At 40.0% G+C, this 24,694-nt stretch overlaps 3 protein-coding genes across 7 annotated transcripts; 1 reads left to right on the plus strand and 2 right to left on the minus strand.

Annotated features, from left to right (window-relative positions):
* Window positions 1-277: 277 nt before the first annotated feature.
* Window positions 278-9,013, plus strand: LOC116252944 (putative cyclin-A3-1). 4 transcript variants are annotated; one of them, XM_031627590.2, is made up of 12 exons: window positions 278-388; window positions 2,837-3,189; window positions 3,467-3,671; window positions 4,674-4,816; window positions 5,474-5,566; window positions 6,078-6,211; window positions 7,093-7,168; window positions 7,560-7,636; window positions 7,746-7,779; window positions 7,854-8,006; window positions 8,108-8,254; window positions 8,443-9,013. In XM_031627590.2, the coding sequence occupies exons 2-12, from the start codon at window positions 2,899-2,901 to the stop codon at window positions 8,497-8,499; spliced, it is 1,410 nt and encodes a 469-aa protein (XP_031483450.1). In that variant the 5' UTR covers window positions 278-388; window positions 2,837-2,898; the 3' UTR covers window positions 8,500-9,013. The 4 variants fall into 4 exon arrangements, 3 of the variants coding, with proteins under 3 accessions (XP_031483450.1, XP_049933442.1, XP_031483451.1); XM_050077485.1 differs by lacking the exon at window positions 278-388 and adding an exon at window positions 404-542; XR_007573215.1 differs by lacking the exon at window positions 278-388 and adding an exon at window positions 579-911 and having other exon boundaries at window positions 7,954-8,006.
* A 2,345-nt stretch (window positions 9,014-11,358) lies between these two features.
* Window positions 11,359-14,585, minus strand: LOC116252404 (transcription factor bHLH91-like). Its single transcript, XM_031626635.1, has 4 exons — window positions 13,815-14,585; window positions 12,726-13,680; window positions 12,162-12,620; window positions 11,359-11,686 (listed from the first exon to the last, which is right to left on the minus strand). Exons 2-4 carry the CDS (start codon window positions 13,641-13,643, stop codon window positions 11,591-11,593), a joined length of 1,473 nt encoding a protein of 490 aa, XP_031482495.1. The 5' UTR covers window positions 13,644-13,680; window positions 13,815-14,585; the 3' UTR covers window positions 11,359-11,590.
* Window positions 14,586-20,994: 6,409 nt separating this feature from the next.
* On the minus strand, window positions 20,995-24,428 carry LOC116252408 (transcription factor bHLH91-like). Of its 2 annotated transcripts, none has more exons than XM_031626643.1 (4): window positions 23,620-24,428; window positions 22,533-23,488; window positions 21,958-22,416; window positions 20,995-21,472 (listed from the first exon to the last, which is right to left on the minus strand). In XM_031626643.1, exons 2-4 carry the CDS (start codon window positions 23,448-23,450, stop codon window positions 21,377-21,379), a joined length of 1,473 nt encoding a protein of 490 aa, XP_031482503.1. In that variant the 5' UTR covers window positions 23,451-23,488; window positions 23,620-24,428; the 3' UTR covers window positions 20,995-21,376. The 2 variants fall into 2 exon arrangements, with proteins under 2 accessions (XP_031482503.1, XP_031482502.1); XM_031626642.2 differs by lacking the exon at window positions 23,620-24,428 and adding an exon at window positions 23,573-23,618.
* Window positions 24,429-24,694: the final 266 nt, after the last annotated feature.

Raw genomic sequence — 24,694 nt, forward strand, 5'->3', positions numbered from 1 at the left:
GGCTGCTGTCAAGTGGGGCTTTAACGGCAGAATCATATAATCTAAACAATAAATGGCGCAGGTAAAGTAAAAGAACGCTCAGGTTGCGAGCGCGTAGGAAAAATGTTCAAACGTCGTTGATTTGACGGAAACGCCCTTGAAAACGAACTACCTGTCCGTTCCGAGCCGTGAAAGCAATCTTACCGGAAAAGGACAGATCAGTCAATTCCTCGATCAGGCGATTCCCCCACCAACCGTTGCGTCCCTTTATAAAAAGAGAATTAAAACGAAAGCGCAGAGGTGGGAGGAGAGGCGATGGGCGTTCACGGGAGGCAGTGGGTGGTGGTTTGACTAGAGGCTCGTCTTCCTCTTTTTCACCGTCGCCGTCGAAGAGCGGAGCAGAGATTTGGTGTGCCATTTTTTTCGCTTTTAGTTTTCTCGCCTGCTTTTCTGCGTTGGCAATTCAAAATAGTAAAATAATATAACGACGTTCAGTAAAGAAAAGCAGCTGCTCACTCAATAATAAAGAAGGGGAGACAGAGAGGGAAGATTTTGAAGTGAAGGTGAGTGAGTGGATTTGGCGCTCGTCTTTTTCTTTGAAAAAGAAGGTCTAGAGAGGAGGACTTCACTCAGAATCACTCCTCTCCCTCACTCTCTCTCTCTCTCTCTCTCTCTCTCTCTCTCTGCGCTTTACTTTGCTGAGATCTCAGAGTGGGGACTTGTGGATCCTTCTTCTTTCTTTTCTTGCTGGTTCTTTTCCTTCCCATGGTAAGGAGGCATGGGGGGCGAGGGCAGGAAGAGAAGAGGGCGCTTATAGTGTTCCTTCTGAAGACGCAAGATCATCGCCTTCTCCTCTTTCCTTCTCATTTCCTTTCTTGGTCATCTTCTCCAAGTTCTGGAGCTTAGAGCGTTGTCTTTTTGGCTGCAGGACGGTGTGTTCATTCTCCAGCTTTCGTTCTGTTCTCTGTCTCCGCTTTCCTCTTCAATACTTTTACGTCCTTGTGGAATTATTGGTATCTGCTTCGTGGTTTTGAATTGTCCAACTCTGGATTGTTTTCCATTCCTTTTTTTTCCAATTTGAATTTGTCTTCAATCTTGTTTCTAGCTGTTATGATAGAACTGCCAGATCCTTTTATGTGCCTCTGTTGCGCACTGTGAAGGGTCTGTTTTTTCTTCGTTTTATTGGTTTAGTTTGTAGACATTAACAGTCTTGGCATAGCTAAGTCTGGCGTTCGAAGTTCTTGGGGAGACTATAAGAGATTTTGAAATAACCGAGTCGTGGCGGGATTGAGCTTCTTGGGGAATCCAGGGCCTTCCGTGGTCAAAGAAGCCTCATATGTTCACGTTTATGTCGCTACCACCATGATGGCGGTCGCTTTGGATCGCGTTTTGGTGCTATTGCACAATGCGACTCGACTTTATTTAGATTTTAGTCACAATTGGACATCATGAATTTGCATCAGCTACGCTGATTTACTTGGGTTTCTTAGTCGGCTTGTATCCATGAACCCTAACTGCGTTGTTCTGTCACTGGTTTGGGTTTCAAGTCCTTCCCTCATAGATTAAGTGGATCTACAATACAAGTCTGACTTCTCTGTTGAAGCTGTCCTCTATCTTTTGAACAATTTATGTCCTAATTGAAAATCATGTTCTCCAAAGAAGGCGAGGCTTTCCAAGCTTGTCCCATGTATGACCACCTCGCAGTCTTTCGCCCGCGGATCTGTTCTCTTTTCAAGTTATACATGCCGACGATCAAATATACTGCATTCGGGGGGAGAGAGATTATATGGATGTATATAGCATTTACCTATGCCTTGTCCACTAGCTGGACGAAAAAGCCTATGTGCTTGAACATTCACAGGTGGTCGGGGGTTTACTAGATCCTGATCTCATGGTAAGGTGCGCAGGGTACTGTCTTGTGGATCTCGCCCTTTTTAGGTTTTGTTACATTGTGTACGTTGGGAAGAAAAAAAAAGAAAAACATATAGATGCATCTAACACAGTTACTCTTGCACACAGCGATATTTGAATGCTCGTCTTGGCATGAAGAGCATTACAAAATGGCCCATTCAGTGAATGATAAATTTGGGCTAGATCATTTTACAGTAGGAGGCCTGAATTCAAAGTTTAATACTGAGAATGTGATGCTATCATTGTAGAACTCACAGTATTGATGAAATTGTATATATTTTTTTAGTCAGATGCTAGAGGGTCACGTCAACTGTGACAAGAAGTTAAGGCTGATGAGAGAAAATTAGTAAAAATTATGCACATTTGTGGTTGAGATTCCTTTATAATATCCAATACTTGGTGGTAAGAGTATGCATGGCTGACATAGAAATGCAGCACATTCCTTTTATGGAAGCATTCATTCATAAACGTGAATTCTCTAAGCTATTTTTTATTTTATGCTTGAGCCGTTAGTTTTATAAAATTTGTATCTCTTGCAATGATTCTTGTTACCCATGCCGAGTTTTCTTTGTAGCTGGTTCATTCCAATTTATTCAGTTAAAAACGAAAAATGATAAATGAAAATTATGGTCTCTGGGCCTCCAGTTCTCCAAGATAAAAATGAAGAGCAATTGCTAATCAACTTTTCACGTGCTTTAGCTCATTTATGAGAAATCAAAACTTTTCCATTCTCCACTTTATTCTGGAAGTAACAACTTAATGGCATTGGGTTCTTTTTCCATTAATAGAGCAAGTTACTGTCGGCAAAGTGTAGTTCGAAATTCTTTTAGTCTATAATTTCCTGTTTTTGATAATGAATTGCTTAGAGTTTTAGTGTAGTTCGAAACTCTTTTAGTCTATAATTTCCTGTTTTTGATAATGAATTGCTTAGAGTTTTCTGATGCAGGTTCATTGAGTTCAAAGACATTCAAGAGCTTAGCACTGGCATTTGTTATAATCCTTGTGGCGATGGACAGAAAAAACATAATCTTTTTTGAAGCTCAAGAGACTACAGGTAGAATCACTCGTGCTAGAGTGGCAGCTATATGTGCTGCTAATGCTGCAATTCCCTTGAGAGAATCTTGTGTAAAGCAAGAAAAGGAACTCCACCGATATTCTAAGAGGGTGGGCCTGGATGAGAACCATCATGCTCCAAGCATTGTCAAAGTGCAGAATAAGAGACAGGCTGTGCTGAAGGATATCTCTAACATTGCTTGCAAGACCTCATTTATTAACTGCATTGAGGAAGCCAAAAGTAAGGTAAGACCATAAGAAGTGGAACATACTCGTCTTATTTGGAGTTTCAAGTGTAGTAGCATCTCTAGATTGTGACTTTCATCGTGAAAGCTTTTAACAATGAAAGGACCAAGCACCTCTAAAGAATGAATACACACACACATCGAGAAACGCATATGTTTTGGTTCCTTTTGTGCCAACCGTAATATCTTTTGTGAAGTTGCCTGGTTGCATTTTCTTTGGTTTTTCTTGTGTCCTGGAAGAAACTGAATGATCGATTATGAATTTATGTATACTTCAGAAGCCCAAAAGCTGCAAGAATGTTAAGCTGAATACTAGAATAAAAGAGTCAAGTGTGGCTCCTGCCCATGATGAAGAGGTTGCAGATTGTCAAGAGCAGGCGAGACAGAAAAAATTGCAGACTGACGACCTGGCTATCATTGAGCATGAGAAAGTGAAGAAAGTCCCAGAACATACTTCCAAAGATGTTGTTTCCACTGACAAAGGTCTGATGTGCCATCTCCTTGCTTTCAAAGTTAATATTTAAGAGGGCTGCAGCTGCTCAGTAAAAGAATCACCATAATGTCATGTAAAGCTAGCTTTTTACTTTCTTCAAGGAGAAAGCACTTATATTTATATGTCAGTACCTTCAATTAATCAAGCCATCATTTCAATTTGAAGGAAGATGTATAATAGAAAACCAAGCCCTGAAAAGAAAGTGGATTTCATACCCAAAAATGTTTATAATGCTGAGAGACTTATTCCTTGTCTGTTATTTACTTTCTACATATAGCATGTGCTATCCTGTTTTGTAACTGTTTGGCCATGTTGACAAGTATATTGATCTATGTCATGGTTAAAAATATCATTGATATTTCTTATATTTTTTCACCATAAATAATTAAATCAATGTACATTTTGTTGCCAGACAGACACCTCATTGTGTTTTGAATGGAAGGGGTTTCCCCTTATACAAGGACTTGAATGACATTAGATCAGAAATTCCATCAATGGGCAGTCCTTTTGAAAAGTTTTGGTGGGATTACTAATTTTCATTTTCTTTCTATGTTTTAAGTGTTTTCAGTTATTTAGTTCTACAAAACTGCATGAGTTTTTTGTATTTTTAGTTAATTGAGATTTCTCTTATATATTTGATGTAATATGTGTGTTTGCGTATACGGGCATCTATGTCACAGGACTTCTCTTTTCCAATTGGATCTTCTTTTTTCTTTTTATGCATGTTTCATGTGTGTGCCGTCTGGGAATTTTGTGCTCCTCTTCATTTTTCCCTGTTGCAAATGGATATCTATTTGAATCGCCATTATTATTTCAAATTTTCAATACTTCCTGAAAAGTAAGACATCTGTTAGGTTATTATTTCATGAGCATGAATTAACAGGTGGTTTACTGGTTTCAACATAAGCACATGGAACTGCTTACAGTTAGGCAGACATCTGAAGAAGATGTTTCTGACTATAGTACTAAAGCAGCTTAGTCTTTTTAATCAGGTGATGCTATCAACACTGAAGACATGCATAAAGGGGAAATACTTACCGGTATACACTTTGTAGACATTGATGTGGACCACAAGGATCCCAAAATGTGCAGCCTTTATGCCTCGGAGATCTATGCTTACTTACAACAGGCTGAGGTGTGTAACTGCGTATGGCCATAAGTCTAGAAAAAATTGCATGGTGGCTAAATAATGCTTTTCATGGATTTTTGTTCTTCAGATTAATTCCTAAAGTTTTATTTCCTCATTCCTTGTTCTCCTGTAGCTGGACGTTTGCAAATTGCTTTTTATGCTTGACTAGAACTGCTGTTCAACTATGATATTATTTGCACCAGCTGTCAGCAAGCTGCTGATTTCAGTTTGATCTCAGTGAAATATTCTGGTTTGAACCTCCATAAGTGTCTTGGTGATAATGTCATGATTTTGAATTTGATTTAGTTTAGGTGAAAAATCAAGATTTGACTTTGATTTAGTTGACTTGAAGTGAAACTTTAAAAGTTCAACAGTGTAATATTTTCTCAGGAAATAACAAAAGTTACACAACTAAGTGGGATGTAGTTGAAAATATCTAGTTTGTTATGAAGTCATCTCTCTCTCTCTCCCCCCCCCCCCCCTCCCCACCCCACACAAACTCAGATTCACTTGCACTCAGATCATGACCCTTAATTTGTAGTTTGTACTAAGAGAACTTCATGTTTTTTTTTTCTTTTCTTTTTCCTTCTTCTTCTTCTTTTTATTTTTTTCCATCTAATTGCATTTGGTCTCTTACTTTCAAATTTTCTCTTGCACATTCAGTTGAAGAAGAGGCCATTGAAGGATTACATGAATGTGGTACAGTGGGATATTTCGCCAGCTATGCGTGCAATTCTTGTAGACTGGCTTGTTGAGGTAAGTTTCTATCTTATTGTCTCTTTGTACTCTTACCACGACCTGGAAATTGCTACTATCCGTTCTTCTATTTGGATAAAAGTTACTCACTCTATGAACCCTGCCTGTGGAAGAAGTTGCATTTTAAGCCCTTGATTACTTCTAGTTGAGTTTAGTTGATGTAGCAGCTGATAGTTCAGGCACCTGTCTTATCCAGAATAAATTCATTCACTTTGCAGTTTTTACCTGGTCATTCAGCCCACTTCTGTGGTGCTCTAGACCATTACTTGCAATAGGCATGTCTGACAATCATCATTTGGAGCGCATAGTAGATATAACTGGGAGCATACATCTGATCATATTCTATTGTTTGCGGCTCTAGCATGGATATCTTGAACTTCTCCAGTTTGACTCTTGAAGTGTTCCATACTGTCCTTTTTAATGTCTTTTCCTTTTGGTCTTTACCATGTGGAACATAAGTTGGTTTGAGTTTATCATATATCTCATTATGTGATCTCCTTTTTGGTTGCAGGTCTGTGAAGAATATAGACTTGTTCCGGATACTCTTTTCCTCACAGTCTGCTACATTGATAGGTTCCTCTCTGGGAAACCAGTTGAAAGAAAGATGCTACAGCTAGTCGGGATTACCTGCATGCTCATTGCATCGTTAGTGCTTCTCAATCAGATTTTATTCTTTCTTAACATTTTGTGCAGTAGCCTGTTATGCCAAGGCATCCACCTTTGAAAAAGAGATCTTATAGTATTGTTTTTTGAAGCTATGGAAGTGGTTGAAGGTTTCTATATTTTGATTTTATGAGTGCATGTACATGCATATAGAATTTTATAGGGAAGGATTCATTATGGTCCACGAGGGTGCATTCGTAAACAGTACTATTGCGACAAGCCACTTTGGATGGTTACATCTGTATATTTAGCAATGTCTGTGTTTGTTCATGTTGGACTTTGATCTATACATCATTTAACTAGATTTTTTCTACTTAAGTTTCTATTTTCTTGTTTAAAATTGAAAAAAAAAAAAAATCTCTCAGGAATGAAAATATGACCCTTATTCTAAAATTTCCATTAATGTCATTATTTATTATCTCAACGATTTAAGTCTCCTTTCTTTTTCTTCTTTTCATACTTCTTCTCTCCCCTAAGTTGGGGAAGATGAGAATTTCCATTATCATCTTCATGCGAGGTCCAGTATTAAAAGATATAAACTGCAATCCACTTGGTTATGTGTTATTTCTCACTAAGCTAGCACAGAAAAAAATATGGGTTTTTGTCTTCGTGGGATGGAAAGGTGGCATTTAGTTACTACAAGAAAAACATGATATTTGCTTCAGATGGAGAAAGCAGTCCTGCTAAGTCTATTTGTTCATTATGCTCCACAAATATATTCACTGTAGCTTGCTTAGCAGTGGTAACTATTTATGTATTTTGTTAGCCTTCATGATTTTTACATTCAATACACACATTTCCTTCTCATGCTATGGTTAATCATAGTGATTAATGGTTTTGCTATCTACTTGTATGGTGTCCAGGAAGTATGAGGAGATTTGTTCACCTCGTGTGGAGGACTTTTGCTTGATTACAGATAATACATACAATAAGCAACAGGTATTCTCACTTTTTTTGATAAACATGTTTATTTTTCACAATTCAATGATGTCGCGCATCTGAGCAGCACATGAGAAACTTTGGCACATGCAAGGCCATCCAGAGACAGCCTGCCACAGTGTGAAGATTCCTGCTATACAATTAATAGAATTCAGCCATAAAAAATACTACTAGTATTGTATGAGATATGGACCCTTTGAGTTAAGAGAACATCACAATTTTCCATGGACTAGGAAATGTTTTCCTTTGGATAGGATAAGGATGCGTGTAGTAGCTTAGCAACATGAGGTTCCATAATGTATAGTTGTGTCAAGTTGCGGGCTTCCACCAAGCTAAGCTGGAATATGGGACATCCAAGGGTTTTTTCTGATTCTTATGCAAAATGTATCAGGTCTTAAAGATGGAGGCTGATGTTTTAAATCATCTTCACTTTGAGCTGGCCACACCAACTACAAAAACCTTTCTTAGGTCAGTTATCTTTTTATATTGAATGATGAATATCTCAATCTTGTTTGGTTTATGTACTGAAAGTATCAATTTCTGGAATTTGGTCTGTTGTTTTTTGTTCTGTATTCAGGAGGTTTTTGAGAGCAGCACAAGCTTCCTCCAAGGTACGAATAACTTGAATTAGTGAGGCTAATCTACTACAAATCCAGTTAACTGAAAGTTGATATCCTTGGTTCAGATGGATCGCATATATGAACTGGAATTCTTGGCAAATTATCTAGCAGAGCTTACATTACTTGACTATGATTTCCTGAAGTTCGTTCCTTCTCTTGTAGCAGCATCTGCCCTATTCCTTGCAAAATGGACATTGGACCAACTGTCGCACCCTTGGGTCTCTTTCTTCAAATTTCTCTCTTTGTCTCTTTCTTTTGATATAATATTGTCCAAATCATGAGTGTAACTTGTTCTTTTTGTGTTTTATATGTTGTACAGAATCCAACCCTTGAGCATTACACATATTATAAGGCATCAGATCTAAAAGATGTAGTGTTTGAAATTCATCGTTTGCAGTTTGATGTTAAGGATGTGGCTGGAAATGTGTCTCTCAAAGCAATAAGAGAGAAATATAGCCAACAAAAGGTACCTATTTCTAGTTTTGTTATGAGATGCCGAACAAGCAGGTGGTGGTTACTAATTTATAAAATTGATTGTTCGGCCTCCACCTGTATTTTGTTGGAATAATCCTTTTTCTATTCAGATAATAACTTTACGATTGGTTGACAAGTTTGTTCATTGTTTCTGAGGGATTTTTTCCATCATGATTGCAGTTCAAGTCTGTAGCTGCTTTGCCATTCCCAAAGCCACTTGAGGAACTCTTCCAGTGATATGACTAACTGCAGAAATGTGCAAGATGGTTACAGCATTGTGACCTCTGGACCTTAGGCTGGCTGTTCGCAATTCAGTAGCATCGCTGTGTTTTCTGCATTCCGCATTTGTCTGAGGAAATGGGCATTGTCAATAGAAATTGTGTCCTAGCACCCGTCTTTTTATCATAGACTGGTCCATGACTCATGGACCATGACTGAAGATATGCTGGAGATATCAGCCTTCCTCTGTGAATTATTTGACTAACTTAGTCAAGCTTCTACAACATTATCATTTTTTCGGAGGCCTGATAATGGAGCCACTCAGTTCTATTGGAGGCTTTTCCTTGTAAGCAATCTGTATGTATTAACTGTTTAACTTGTAATCTCTTTTCTTTCTCATTTCTGTTCTGAAATAGTTGTGATAATCCATGAAGGAAAAATGAAGCTTGTTTCTTTTTATGATTCTGCAAGAATAACTGTCTTCTGAACTAATGCTTAATAATAATACTTCACTTGCTGTTTCGATTTTCCATTTAGCTTTGCTTTTCTTCTCTACCATGGCAACAGGATCCAAATAACCTTCTTGTGTCATGCCAGTTGAAGCATTTACGACAATCGAGGCCAACTTTTTAACATTTAGGCTGGACACCACCTTTCAGATTTTGAACTGTGTGTTGTTTAAGTTCAAAGAAAAGAGGCAGAACAAAACAGTTCAACCAGTTCATTTACCTGCCAATTGCCACAATTTTCCTCCAAAAAAGTGGCAGTACCTACGCACGGTTTACCTGCTAGGCTGCTACCAATTTATTTTCTCGGAACTGATAGCTTGAATGCTTTATTCACTAGGTGTTTGTTGTGCATTCACTTTCCTCTTACCAATTAAGTTTGTATTTGGTCTGAATTTCCTTTGTATCTGTTGCAGATAATAAATTGTCATGTTTGGGTTCAAACTATGTAATCTGCTGGAAATAAGGGTTGTTTGGCAACAATAAAGATGTTACTATTCTCTATGTATCTGCCCCTGAAATTGAGGGCAGGTTCAGGCAGGTACATGGAACAGTAACATACCGTTGGCAAATGGGCCCCCAAAGGCATTGGTCTTTGTATCTTAATACATCTACATGCATGCCGCCGGACTGATCTCTCTCTCTCTCTCTCACACACACACATTAGCTGGTATATCCTAGTTTGACCCAAGCACTTTCACTTTATGCTTTTGCATTTTTTTTTGCAAACAAGTAACGGCAAAAGATCCAGCTTTTTTCAAAGAATATTGAAGCCAAAGCATGAATTGTAAGAAATAAGCAATGAGCTTGACTTTGGATTTGATACCATTTACTGTATATGTGCAACAAGAACACGCCAACTGAAATGTAACTAACAATCGAAATGTGTGCGGCTGTGAAGAGAGAGAGAGAGAGAGAGAGAGAGAGAGACTCAATTATGAGCTTTATTTCGATCAGGTTGGGTGTAAATGAGCATAAGTGACCATATGAGCAAGTTATGACTTATGGTTCAAATTCCATGGGTATATGGAAATAAAACTTCCAACAGTACTCAGTAGCCTGAGGGTTGGGCAAACCTGGGTTCAGAATTAAGTTGACAGATTTCTTTGTACACCAGAATAAAGCATCTTTGGCTTATTAGCATCCCGTTGTGGGCATGACATAGAAGATGCACAACCAGGCTTTTCTTCTGTTCGGTCCCTTCTTGGTAGCTTTTAAAGTCAAGTAAGATGACTAGTTCCATATGATAAAGTGACGCAGGCCCTTGCCCAAGCCAAAGCCCGCCTCAACTGGGCCACCGCTATCTTAGATCTATGTCACCCTTAATTACCAACTTTCTTATCATAAAAAGTTTTAGGCTTTTAACTGCACCTGATTCACGTTGTTGACAACTTAATAAGCCCATTGAATATTCTGGTCCTTGAAGATTAGATGCCAAAAAGCCTCATCCACTTCGGACATGGTTCTGAGTGGCCGGAATCTGAACTTCCTTTGAGCCATAAAAGAGGTCTGTGTGGAATGCGTTCAATGGAACACAAACTTGAGTTTACTGCAACGCGTTTAGCATATGTGCGTGTGTGCGTGTCCAAAGAACCATATGCAGCTAATATGAATAATCTTAAGTCGATCATCGGTGGCATCAACTCGGCCATTTGATTTTACTTTAATCTAATAGTGGAGCGATTTTAAAATTTAAACGGACATGACTTGCTGCATTTTAGCATACTTTGCGTTCCATTTCGTGCATGGCACCTAATCCCCTGTGATCATGTAATATATATATATATACATATATATATATATATATATATATATATATATATATATATATATATATATATATATATACATATCTGTGTGTGTGAGTACTAGTCCCAAAATGTGACTAGTTTTTCCTGCTCCTTTCTCTTCCAAACTCTCTTGTTTTTTCTCCTTATTTTTCCTTCTACAACCATGCACATATTGTTTTCCTTTTATCTTCATTAAAGGATTAGTAATTTGAAAAGCATGTAAATGAGGATTTGTTTGGGCTACTCCTAAGGCTCCATCATAAATAATATGCATGTTTAGATCCAAATTAAAGTTTTAAAATGATCAAATATTGAAATAGTGATAGGAAATGAACTAGCAGACAAAGATGACCTTATTAACATTGAAATATAGAAATGTTACTCAGCACCAAACAATACTGATATAGTGATATTTGAACCTCACAAATATGAGAAGAAACAAGTTGCGAGTGCTGAGGGATGGTTAATTATGGCCTTATGAAAACTCTCTCTCTCTCTTAAATCCAGTTGCTGCAAATATGGCTTTCAGAACTGAAACTTCTTGGAATCTTACGAGGATTAATATCATGAGATGCATCAAACTAAGACAAAATAGTTTATTTCATGGTGGATCAGTGAAGTTCTACTGCAGCTGCGCTCCGGTGCTACAATTCTTGGCTACTAAAATCATCCAACCAAAAGTGCTCAGACAACAGAACTATAAATGAAAATTAAAAACATGTCATAGGAAAGAAACACCAAACACGAGGAACAGAAATCAGTATTCGCGTTAGAAAGGTGATGGTGGGGCTTCTGACTGAAGAACCATCTGCGCTAGATCCTTGAAGTGAACCTTGGGTAGCTCCTGTCGACACCTTCTATGAGCTTGTTGGCAATTGCACTCGCATAAACACATGAGCCTTCACAGATCTGCATTCAAAAGGCTTTCGGCAGTTTATTAATCCAAATTCCACATAAAGAGAAAGTGATCTCGTATGCGCAGCAAGCATACCAATGGAGAATTTTGTTTTTTAAAGAAAAGAACACGAATTGGTGCCCTGTCAGAAGGGAATGCTAAAAACCACTCGCACTTCAAAATCTACCTGACGTACGTTAGGGAAAAATAGTGTTGAGATGTAATAATATTCAGTCATCCTTCTACGTTTATAATTAGAAAAACGCATCTATTATCTATATGGTCGGGAAAGAGAGAGAAAAAGAGAGATGCATCAACTCTCGTACGTGCAATTGTAAATTAATAATCCATAACAGCAAACGAAGCAAAAAGAAACGGTAGCTGAAGAACAGCAATGGCATGTCTTCTTCCTCAATCATCCTTTCATTCATGCATGCCTGCGTGAAGACTCAAATATGGTCATGTGCAAGCGAATGGAAAGCAAAGTACCTTGGTATTAAACAAGAAGATGTTATGATCGCCGAAGTTCGCGCCATTGGCGTGAAGGATCTCAAGCTGAAGGTCCTCAAGAATCTTGGAGACGAAAAGCAGGCAGTTTTTCTTCTTCCTCTGCGTAAGCTTGATAGTGACTTCATCATCAACGATCCTTACATCGACCCATGTGCCTTCTTTGGAGGTCCTTTGCAGCCATGAACTCCTCAGCGACCCGCTGAACGTCTGTTCTCTCTCCGCCCTGACAGCAGCGGCAGCGTCCATGCCATGGGGAGGCTTGTTTTGAGTGGAGACCTCCACTTCTGTGGCCGCTGGGTCCTCTTCCCCATGCTTCTGCCTCTTTTGCCTCCCCCCCGCTTGCCTCTTCTTCTCCACTAGTATTTTGAGCTCCTCAACTGTCCTCAGCAGCTCTTTGATGTAGTCAATTGCATCACCCACGACCGAAGCCCTGTCAGTCTGCACCATAATAAGGACAGCAGTTCCTTACCAGCAAAAGCAAGGACATCTCCAAAGTAAAGCACCAGAGAGAGGGAGCGAGGGAGAGAGAGTGTGTCAGCGAACCTTGGTTGGGTTAGGGACCAGGGACCTGAGTGCCTTGTACTTTTCATTCAACGACTCTCTCCTTTGCTTCTCAGTAGCAAAATGGTGGTTCCCTCTCGCCTCCCCCTTGCCCATCCCACACATCTCCCTTCTGAAATCCAGCACCGAGTTCCCATACTGCCTGCAGCCACCAATATCCCCTTCCTGAAGCATCCCACTTCCTCCTGTATCCTTCTCATCCAAGCCAAGGTATGGCCCAGATTGCGAATTGGGGAGGTGGTAATTCTGAGGAAGTGACTGAAACAAGTCCCTCAACAACGGTGGATTAGGTGGGAAGTTCAATTGGAGTGGATCGTACAGGACTGAAGATGCTGAATTTGCATCATTTCCACCAATTTCAGTATAGATGTCAAGTGAATTAGGGAAGCCTGAAATTGCCTTCTTATTGATGCCGTTGAAAGGGAGAGTGGAAGTGGTGGGAAGCACTGTGGGGACAGAACATCTGGGTAGTTGCAGAAAGTTTAGAAGGTCTGGTGCAGCTAAGGAAGAGTTCAAACTGTATGTGGTATTCAAGCTTTGCTGCTGCTGGAATACCATGTCATGCATTTCACCGGTCTCCCAGTTCTGGAGCACTGATGGCGGTGGCGGCAGCACTGTCGTAGCGAAGTGGTGGTGCTCTAGTTGAGAGTGACTTGCTTGAAGAGCTTCTTGGATGATCTGGGTGTTGAACTCTGGATCAAGCTCAAAGCGGAGCTGGTTCTGGAGCTCAATTCCCATTGATTCCTGTGCGGGGTTGTTCTGGTCCTCAAAGGTGAAGTTTTGATCTAGACCTGCTGCCGCCGTCCCCATGGTGCAGTTGCTTGCAGCTACAATGGAGCCATCTAGTTCTGTTTGCATGGATTGATGGGCAGCATCAAAGTAACTATTTTCATCATACATTCTGGACGGTGATGTTTCCTTGACTTCGCTGTTTTGGCTGCATCAGACAGAATCAGTGAGGACTGTCGATCATCATCTCATTCTGTTTTAACTATTTCGTGGTGAATCACAACTTCCAAAAAAAAAAAAAAAGCAAATTAAGAATTGGCGTCATCGGTAGAGGCCGCTAACCTTCTCAGCTTCTTGCAGAATTTTTAACCTTTTCCAGACCAGAAGTTCTGGTGGCTGATTGTATCAGGTTGGAGCTGTTAGGGAAGAAATTCTTGAACAAAGCACCAAGTTTAGAAGCTTGGTGATTATAATTGGGGTTCTATCGTCAGATAAAGACGCGATCTTGGTGGATGGTCGCAAGACTCAGGGAGTAAAATTACCAAGAAATGGAAACAGAAGACGGCTTTCTGCAAATTTTCTCCTCCATGATTCTCGTTGACCTGATCTCTTCCCTTTTTCCTGCGAGGAAAGAGGGACTAGTACTCAGAAAAGCACCGCCTCATACCTTCAAGGTCTACGAAAACTAAAAGCGCTGTATATAACTGTCTTCCCCTCTGGGACTTTAGGCCAGAAAAAGTTGGTTTTGAATGAACTGAACTGAACGAACTAAATTCTCAAGGAAATGAAACAACTAAGCAAAGACCAATCAGAATAATCAGGAACACCCCCGAATACAAGCAACAGATGATGGAGTTTTAAGAAACTTTCAAACTGATATGCCGGATGAAACTTTAAAATGGAAGACTGTTATTTCTGGATGAAAGAGAAGATGGGGATAGGTACTGAAGTACTACTGCCTATGACAAGGTTTTGATGGCTACACTGATAAGCAAGGGGAATGGACTCAGGAAGAAGTGAGCAAATGACATGTATATCTTTTGCAGTCAGGCAGACAGAAGGAAGTAATTGGAAGGAATTGGATGAGAGTAAGAGAAGGTGAGGAACTGAACAGTATGGAAGAAAAGGAAAAAGTGGGTTACTTTTTGTAGGTTTGAGGAAGCAGGGAAGCGATATGTGGGTCCCCAAAGTTGGTCCCTTTCAAGCTTCCGCTAGAGCAGTTGTTACTGAGATTCCATAACTTGGGGTCCACATATATCTCCGTATTCTGATACAGGCGCGTGATGAACTCTGAGAGAGAGAGAGAGAGAGATTTAATAGGACTGTATAAAACCCTCTGTTGACAAAGTGCAGAAATGAAGCATCTTTGCTATCCATGTTGCTTTGTTTGGTAGGTGGTTGTTTTAGGAGCCCAATTTCGAGATGGAGAAAGAAAATGGAGATAACAGATGATAAAAATGAATGGGCTTGTGGGAATAGCTAAAAATGGATAAACTCCTATCTTAGTTTTCAAATCTATGCTCTCAGGGCATGCATGCAATCTCATTGTTCAAATTTGAGTAAAAGGCATTAAATATGAAAAATAAATGTGTGGAGTTCAAAACAGTACAAGAAATTAAATGCGTAGAAATCTTTTCCTCAGAAGCTCAGCCTTCTTAATGGCTAATACTGGCCTAAGAAGTTATGAGGACAGCATCATCAGAAAACTTAAACTGCCAACTGGCAGAGTTGGAACTTAATCCAAGGCTTTTAAGTACTTAAGAAGCTTTACAGTTTACAAGCTCAAGCTGAGATACGGTATCAGGAGAAAATCAAGCCTGATTAATAAATTATAAAGTTCTATGATCCAGCATTTGTCCAAGTGCCTGATGCTGCATGATTAGATTTTCCTGCTTCTGCTGGAAGCCGAAAAGGAAAAAGAGTACATTTCCGGTTAAGATGCCAAGCCGCAGAGACAGGGCCGGTGCTGTAAAAATCAGGCAGAATCGGCCTGCTTTCAGTGTCATTGGCAGTAGGTCAGATTCCATTATTTGGGAAAGGGAAAAAAAACTTACTCAGCCGATTTACGCTTGAATCTGCTGAATGTTAAAGTTTTCTTTTCTGATTTTTCCTTCTTCAATATTCTAGTTTTTAAAGAATCTCATCGAGAAACCATTCTGACTCCAATGCTATTCAGCAGATTCTTTGAATTTTCTGCTGATTGATTCGATTCAGAAACCTATTTCATGTATTACATGCATAAATTAACTACCATAAAACGAAGCACCACACGCAAAGAAATGCAAGGACCTTCTTATATACAGTATTTGTTTCAATGCATCTTTCTATTTCACCCCCCCTCTCTCTCTCTCTCTCTCTCTCTATTATATATATATATATATATATATATATATATATATATATATATATATATATAGGGTTTGTTGTACTTTTGCTTGGCATGCACGCATAGCTGGCCTGCAAACTAACAAAATGAGGCCGTTTTTTAACCAGTGAAAGGGGTGAAAACCGCCAGAGGAGTCTGTTTTGATTGGGTAGGGTCACATAAAGTTGATGACCAATAAAGAAATTATTATTTAATACAAATCCTGATAGTGTCTGTTAGCTTCTTCTTGACTCTTGACTAACTATCCCTACTTAACTTCCTCCGCCATTATATTGTTCATCCCATGCTAATTTTATTTTTGGCTTTGGTCAATTAGTCCCCCTTAAAAACAGCCAGTCCCGCTCGATCGAGACAGTTTGCGGCTAATGAACTGCGCCGCCCATGTGACCCTTCTGCTCGGCGTCGAAATCTCTATCTACTTGTGAAATGTTCTTGTCGGACTACATCCTTTGAGGGGAGGGGAGGGGAGGGGAGGGTGTGTTTGAAGGAGGTCAAAACCAAGTATAGCTCTTTGATCCTAGCGTAGAAAAAGTGGTGGATGGATCAAGTTTTACGCCGACCATAGTTGGTTTCATGACTAAGACGGCTCGGACCAAGTTTGGTGGGTTGGAGCCCGTCTGAGAGCAAGTTGATGACTTGGGGAGAGGAAAAGAAAGGAATATCATATGCTTTTTACTGATTAGAATAATTTGAGCATGCTCTTTACGCTTGTGTCTGCTGATCTTTGTTCCCGAGGGAAGTTGGGAAATGCAGGACATGCCTCTCAACCCCAAATGGATTAATTTTTTAAATTAATCAGCTAAATCAGTTGCGGAGATAAGTTTTCCCAGAATTATTTGGGGCCAAGGCTCAAAGTTGCTGCCTTGGCTTAAAGACACTCGCTTCCTTTTCTAGCAAAATTCACAGTCGTTTCCTCCCAACTTTTTCAGGGAGGCGTTGGCACCTTCTCTCTCTCACACATACACATACACATACATCAACCCCGCTGCTGTGCTGAATGGTTAAATATTTAAGTCTACCACTAGAAAATACCATAAACCATTACTAATGCTTTTATTTTAGCAGAGATTTTAAGAATTTTTGTCATCTAGCAAGAAAAACAATTAGAAAAAGGTGTGAAGTAATATTATATGATGAAAATACGCAATCACCTTTTTCTCCTTGTTTTCCTCTCAACCGTTGATCTGAAAAAGATCAAAAGCTAAGATAATCTCTAATCCATCTATCGTCTAAGTGTTTAGCATTTGCCAATATATATAGAAATATTACATGGTAACTTTGGCTTTTCAAAGTCATTCAGCTATCTAACTAAGTTGTGTGATTCATTGTGATGGAAAGTTAAAGAAAAGCAATGAGAAAAAGATGACAGTCATTTAATATCAATTCACATTTTTTTTCTCATTATTCTTCTCTAAACCAGTCATCTGCTTCAAATGAATGGCTCTAGTTAGATGGTTGGGTAACAATGGATAGCCAAAGTTATTGGTTCATTCACACTTTGTATACTACAAAAAAAAACCACTTATTATTGAACAATTCGTGGAACAAAAGTTAGATATTACTGACGGGTTTGTTACGCCATCACTGTTCTGGAAGGATATACGAACGGTTCCTAAGTCCGTCAGTATTTATTCAATGACATTTTATGAGTCCGTCAATATGACAAAGAAGGTCCCACAACTTCAACCATTGACAAGGAAGGAGGCAGTTTTCTTGAGCGCATGCAATAGCAAAGTAGAGGATAGATGAGAGAGTGCCCCTTACGATTGCACAAACCACACCTTGTGAGGCATGAACAAGTAAGAAATCTACCCACCTTTTAACCTTATCAGAATTAACATGCAGTTGTTTAGAGCAAAATGGAAAACCCTACCCAAATTGAGATAGTTGCAAAACGGGATATTAGTTGTTGGCTTTCCAAAAGCGCTGAAGGGTAGCCTTTGCATTTGGACTTGAACATATCTGATGATGTACAAAGAGGCTTCACCTCACGGAGCTAAAGCCAAAACCTGATTGACTTATTCAACGAACTTTACTTTGATTAAGACAATGTCTGTGTGAGCTCATTGTATGGCAAAATTGGCCAAGCACCTTCTTGCCTTAGCAGCATATGCGTAGAGCATAAACCAAACTTTGGAAAGTGGACAATGGTCCCTTTTTGAGAGGCGTGTAGTCTTGCTCCATTAAATGAGCACTTTTAAGCTTTGGCATAGATTACCTTTGAGCTATCAATTAAAGGTTGGCAGGGCTGCATCTCAAGGCACTAAAAATAGACCACGGTAGGATAAAATACTTCTCTTGCTCACCCAAAAAAATGTGTTTTTTTAAATTTTGTTTGGTAGAAGTAACTAATGAATGGAGTTGTAACTAGCCCTTGGTTCGACTGTGAAGGTATCTTAAACCCGTGTACAAGTCAATGCAGCCTAAACCAATGCAGCCCTAGACGAGGGACCATATTTGTGCATGTATCTCTGTGTTCACTCGTGTGTTTGTGTGTGTCAGTGCTCTCTTTTTCTTTTTAAATATTTTCTACTTTTCCTTCTTTTTGTCTTCCCTAAAAAAAATATTGATTCCTTACAATTTTTCAGGAAATAAGTCTGAGCCTTTTTTTTCTAAATAAAAATATGGTGTAAATTACTGCGGATAAAAAAAGAAGACGATGAAATGTTCCATCTTAAATTTGTTACATAAACAAACGCAGGAAAAGCCTCAATGGCTTTGGTTTCTCCATTCACACCAGAAATGCACCTATCCAACTTTGGTTCCTCAACAAAAAAGAAGAACATGGAGACTCGGAATTTCATGTCAAGGCAGCAAAGATTAAGGGAGTTTCCATTTTGAAGCTCACGTTTCGGCCGTTTTCTAAACAAAACACCTCTTATGAGGCGTTCATGGCGCCATTCTCCTCGAACTCAGGCCAATTACTCTGTCAAGCAAAATAAAATAGCAGCCTATCTCTTATGTATTTTTAAAACAGGAAAGCTCGTTTCTGGAAATTATCTCGGATGGTAGACTCTTAAACAAGGATTTGCCAGATAAATACAACAGAAAAGGACTCCATCTATAACAGTCTCTTTTGGACTCCTCTTTCCTCTGCAGCAGTTCAATTGCTTCTTCATCTTAAAGAAGAAAATTTAGGAGTCCCATTTGGCTAAGGGTGGCCCAAAATTTTCAGTTTCCTTTTTACGTGCTTGTGCGTTACAACGACTTTCAAGAAGGAAGTGTTTCTATGAAGGAGTCGGTTCTAGAGCGAGCGTTAGTGCCTGATGTCCCCTTGATTCCTTTCCCCTTTCCCTTTTTCTCCTTGTTTGTTCAGTACCTTCGGGAACTATTGCTTGGAAATCTCTCCAACTCTTGAACTCCCATTCCCCCTGGCAAGAATCTCACGAAATTGCAGAAGATACGGCAACATGCTACAGCTAGCAGTTATTGATCAGTATTTTCTTGCTTTTAAAGGTGTGTGTGTGTGTATATATATATATATATATATATATAGACGAAGATGGCACATGAAGTTTCGCTTGTGGAAACGGAATGTGAAAACAAGTTTTGAAACGAGAGGTGTCATCTGGATTCCATCCGGCGCTCAGAATGATCTCTTTCGGTGAAAACTGGAGGTCCCCTGCGTACAGAAAGCTGGTTACTCGTGAATAAAAGAACAGAATGGTCTGAAAAGGAGTCGGGGAGGAAGCAATCTCGTCTCTAAAAACATTAGAGGCAACCTGGCCGTCGATTTTATTTTGAGGTAGAGAATGAGGAAAATCCGGCTTCTCCCTGGAACGGATACAGCTTTCTGGGAATATTTAGCAGCAGCATCTCATTGTGTGAACTTAAGATTAACCTCGATTTGCATAACAAGTATTTACTTCCTGAGTGGTATGCAAGGCAACAGTTTCCCGGGTAGTAAGACTCGGTGTACGGGATTTGTACAATGGTTTGGGCTCGTAAGCAGTCATTTTCATTTCAAATCAACTCTTTATATTGCAAGGGCCACCCTGCACCAACAACAGACCCTTTATCCTATAGAGACTATGGATTGGGGGCTTCAGCTCTTCTTTGAGTAGCAGGATAAAGCACTCCTCTTCCTGCTTACTTGTAAACATGGTTATAACTTATGAATCTTATGTTTAGGCGTTTTGATATGTTTGCATTATGCAACTTAGCAAGTCAGGTAAAGTATGAATGTGCACGAGACAGGCACATGCATGCATACATTCATGAGTAACCAGCAAAACCCTGTCAAGGTTTTAGTTCACGGCATTAAGTCTAATCACATTACAAGGGTTGTGGCAGTAAGAATGCCAACCACTGATCTGAGAAATGGCCCAACCAAAATGATTGGTCGGAGCAAAATAGGTAGGGTTCTTCAAGAACACGTACATGTGCAAGAGAACATAGGGCTCTAAGACAATGGGGTCTAAGAGGATTTAAGACATAGAGGGAAAAGGCAGCACACGATTGCAAACGTAATATCAAACAACTTCAATTTATAGGTAGGCTCCGCCTAAATAAAAAGGCATGAAAAAATCTTCAATCAATCTTGGATATAAAAGCAAATAAACACGCAGCCAAACCATCTCTACAACTATAGGTGGAATTGATCCTAAGGGCTCTAAGATTTGCAGTTATAATGTAGGAATTATAATACTTAGGAAACTTATAACACTGCATGAACATAGTTGGACAGACGAAGATAGTCCCATTATAGTCGCCACTTTATTTACATGCAAAATTTTTGAGAAATCTTGCATAACCTTCATGGTTTTGCAATTTTTTGCTTGGTTACGCTCTGACAGATAAAGTATGTTAAGCTACACACACACTCACATACATATATAATCAAATACATTGATTTAGAAGAGCGCATAACGCATGTAAGCGGCACATGTCTGGCTACTTGTATGATACCTTCATAAATAGAAAGTACGCTTAAACGCAGGTAAATAAATGTTTAAAATGACTAAATGAAATAGTCCCGGGAAATTAATGAACTAACAGACGAACACCGTAATAACGTTGAAATATAGTAAGCATAAGATTTTTACTGAATAAGAGCGAACACTACGCAGATACTTGACTTTCACCAAATATGAAAAAACAAGTTGCGAGGGCCGAGGAAAGGGTTATGGGCTTACAGGAACATACACACGCACACACACTGATCTCTCACTCTCTCTCCCTCTCACTCTCTCTTTCTTTATCTCATAGAAATCCAGTTGCTGCAATCGTGGCTTTGAATGTATCCAAACTGAAACTGAATCCCATGGAGCATATCATGTGTAGCATAAATTGAGCTGCTGTTACAATTCCTGGCTGCCAAATCATCCAATCAATAGGAAAGTTCAGACAACAAAACTCCAAACAAAAGAACATGCCATATAAAAGAAACACGAAACAGGAACTGAAATCAGTAGCCGCGTTAGAAAGGTGACGGTGGGACTTGTGGCTGAGCCGCTGAAGAAACATCTGCCAAGATTTGCCCGAATTCGACATATATGTACGTACTGCAAACGTAGCACTACAAGCTTGAAGTGAACCTTGAATAGTTCCTGTCCACACCTTCTATGAGCTGGTTGGCAATTGCACTCGCATAAACACATGAGCCTTCACAGATCTGCATTCAAATGCTTTCCCAAGTTTATTAATCCATATTCAAAATAAAGAAAAGTCATCGGCCATGCGCTAGAAGCATGCCAGTAATGGAGAACTTCTCATTTTTAAAAGAAAAAAGAAGAAGAACTGCTGCCTTGTCTGATGGGAAAACTGAAAGCACATGCAAGCAACCAACCACTCACACTTCAAAATGTACCTAACGTACGTTGGGAAAGATATTGTCAAGTAATAATATTCAGTTGCTTTACTCTTATAATTAGATAAACGTATCTATATGATCGCGAGAGAGAAAGAGAGATACATCTGACCCATGGACATACAACCTTTAACTTAATAATCCATTAACTGCAAACGGAGCAAAAAGAAACTCTTGCTGAAGAACTGCAATCGCATGTCTTCTTCCTCAATATATCATCATTTCATCTCATGCATGTCTGCGTGGAGACTCAAATATGCTCATGTACAAGCGAATCGAAAGCAACGTACCTTGGTATTAAACAAGAGGATGTTATGATCGCCGAAGTTGGCGCCATTGGCGTGAAGGATCTCAAGGTGAAGGTCTTCAAGAATCTTGGAGACGAAGAGCAGGCAGTTTTTCTTCTTCCTCTGCGTGAGCTTGATAGTGACCTCATCATCAACGATCCTTACATCGACCCATGTGCCTTCTTTGGAGGTCCTTTGCAGCCATGAACTCCTCAGCGACCCGCTGAACGTCTGTTCTCTTTCCACCCTGACAGCAGAGAAAGCGTCCATGGCACGGGAAGGTTTGTTTTGAGTGGTGACTTCCATTTCTGTGGCGGCTGTGTCATTGTCCCCAAGCTTCTGCTTCTTGTGCCTCCCCCCTCCTCGCCTCTTCTTCTCCACAAGTATTTTGAGCTCCTCAACTGTCCTCAGCAGCTCGTTGATGTAGTCAATTGCATCACCCACGATTGAAGCCCTGTCGGTCTGCACCATAATAAGGACAGAAGTTTCTTACCCAAAAAAAAAAAAAAAAATTAAAGCGGGAACATCCCCAAAGTAAAGCATTAGAGAGAGAGAGAGAGAGTCAGTTTACGGTTTACCTTGGTTGGATTAGGGACCAGGGACCCGAGTGCCTTGAACCTTTCATTCAACGACTCTCTCCTTTGCTTCTCAGTAGAAGCAAAATGGTGGTTCCCCCCTCCTTCCCCCTTGTCCATCGCGCACATCTCCGTTTTGAGATCCAGCACCGAGTTCCCATACTGCCTGCAGCCACCAATATCCCCCTCTTGAAGCATCCCACTCCCTCTTGTATCTTTCTCATCCATGCCAAAGTATGGCCCAGATTTCGAATTGGGGAGGTGGTAATTCTGAGGAAGTGACTGAAACAAGTTCCTTAACAACGGTGGATTCGGTGGGAAGCTCAATTGGAGCGGATCATACAGGACTGAAGATGCTGAATTTGCACCATTTCCACCAATTTCTGAATAGATGTCAATTGAATCAGGGAAGCCTGAAATTGCCTTCTTGGTGATGCCGTTGAAAGGAAGAATGGAAGTGGTGGGAAGCACTGTGGGGACAGAACGTCTGGGTAGTTGCAGAAAGTTAAGAAGGTCTGGAGCAGCGTAGGAAGAGTTCAAACTGTATGTGCTTTGCTGATGCTGCAATCCAATATCATGCAGTTCACTACCCTCCCACTTCTGAAGCACTGATGACGGCGGCGGCAACACTGGCGTGGCGAAGTGGCGGTGGTGGTGATCTAGTTGAGAGTGACTTGCTTGAAAAGCTTCATGGATGATCTGGGTGTTGAACTCTGGATCAAGCTCGAAACTGAACTGGTTCTGGAGCTCAATTCCCAATGCTTCCTGGGTGGGGTTATTCTGGTCTGCAAGAGTGAAGTTTTGGTCTAGGCCCGCTGCTGTTGTCCCCATGATGCAGTTGCTTGCAGCTACTATGGAGCCATCTTGTTCTATTGCCATGGATTGATGGGCAGCATTAAAGTAACTATTTTCATCATACATTCTGGATGGTGATTCTTCCTTGACTTCAGTGTTTTTGGCTGCATCAGACAGAATCAAGAGGACTGTCAATCGCCATCTCATTCTGATTTAGCTAATTGGACGGTAAATAAAAAAAAACTTACAAAAATAAGTAAGTCAAAAATTAGTGTCGTCGGAAGAGGTCGCCCACCTGCTCAGTTTCTTGCAGAATCTTTAACTTTTCCGGGCCAGAAGTCCCGGTGGCTGATCATATCAAGTTGAAGCTTCAAGGAAAGAAACTTCTTAGCACTAAGTTTAGAAGTTGCAGGTGAGTACTATTGGGCGCTATTCGTCAGGTAAAAAAGCGAGCTTGGAAGATGGTTGCAAGACTCAAAGTGTAAAAGTACCAAGAAATGGAAACTGAAGACGTACGCCTTTCTGCAATTTCTGTCCTCCATGATTCTTCTTGACCTGATTTCCTTTCTTTTTCCTCTCAGGAAGAAGGGACTAGTACTGAAGCAAGCACGGTCATACCTTAAAGGGCTACGAAATTAAAACTAAAAGCGCTAGCTATATATAACTGTCTTCCCCTGGAAAACTTATCCACTTCAGGAGAAAAAGTTTGTTTTGAGTGAAGTCGATCATAAAATCTAAATTCTCAAGGCAATGAACCACCTAAGCAAAGACCAATCAGAATCACGAGGAACACCACCAATACAAGCAACAGACGATGGAGTTTTATGAAACTTTCAAATTGGTATCCCGGAAGGAACTTTAAAGTGGAAGACTTCTACTTTCTGGACGAAAGAGAAGATGGGGATGGGTACTCAAGCGCTACTTCCTAGGACAAGGTTGATGGCTACCAACATGCCTTCATTCTCATCTTGTTCATAAATGAAGGAGCCATTATCTACAGATGTAGATCATGAGCAAAGGGAAAGGACTCAGGAAAGAGTAGGAAAGTGACATGCATATCTTTTTCTGTTTCAGACAGACAGAAGGAAGCAATGGAAGGAAGAAGGTGAGGAACTGAAGAGTACAGAAGAAAAATGGAAAAGGAGGCTTCCTTTTTGTAGGTTTGAGGAAGTAGTGAAGCGATTAGTGGGTCCCAAAAGCGATGCCTTTCCAAGCTTTCGCTTGAGCAGTTGTTACTGAGATTCCACAAGTTGGGGTCCATCTATATCTCCGTATTCTGATACAGGCGCGTGATGTTCTCTGTGACAGAGGAGAGAGAGAGAGAGATTTACCACCTTTTGACAGCCATTGGAGTTTGAAATCAAGAAGTG

This window comes from Nymphaea colorata, chromosome 4 (assembly GCF_008831285.2).
Source record: "Nymphaea colorata isolate Beijing-Zhang1983 chromosome 4, ASM883128v2, whole genome shotgun sequence".
In the NCBI taxonomy this organism is placed as follows: domain Eukaryota; kingdom Viridiplantae; phylum Streptophyta; class Magnoliopsida; order Nymphaeales; family Nymphaeaceae; genus Nymphaea; species Nymphaea colorata.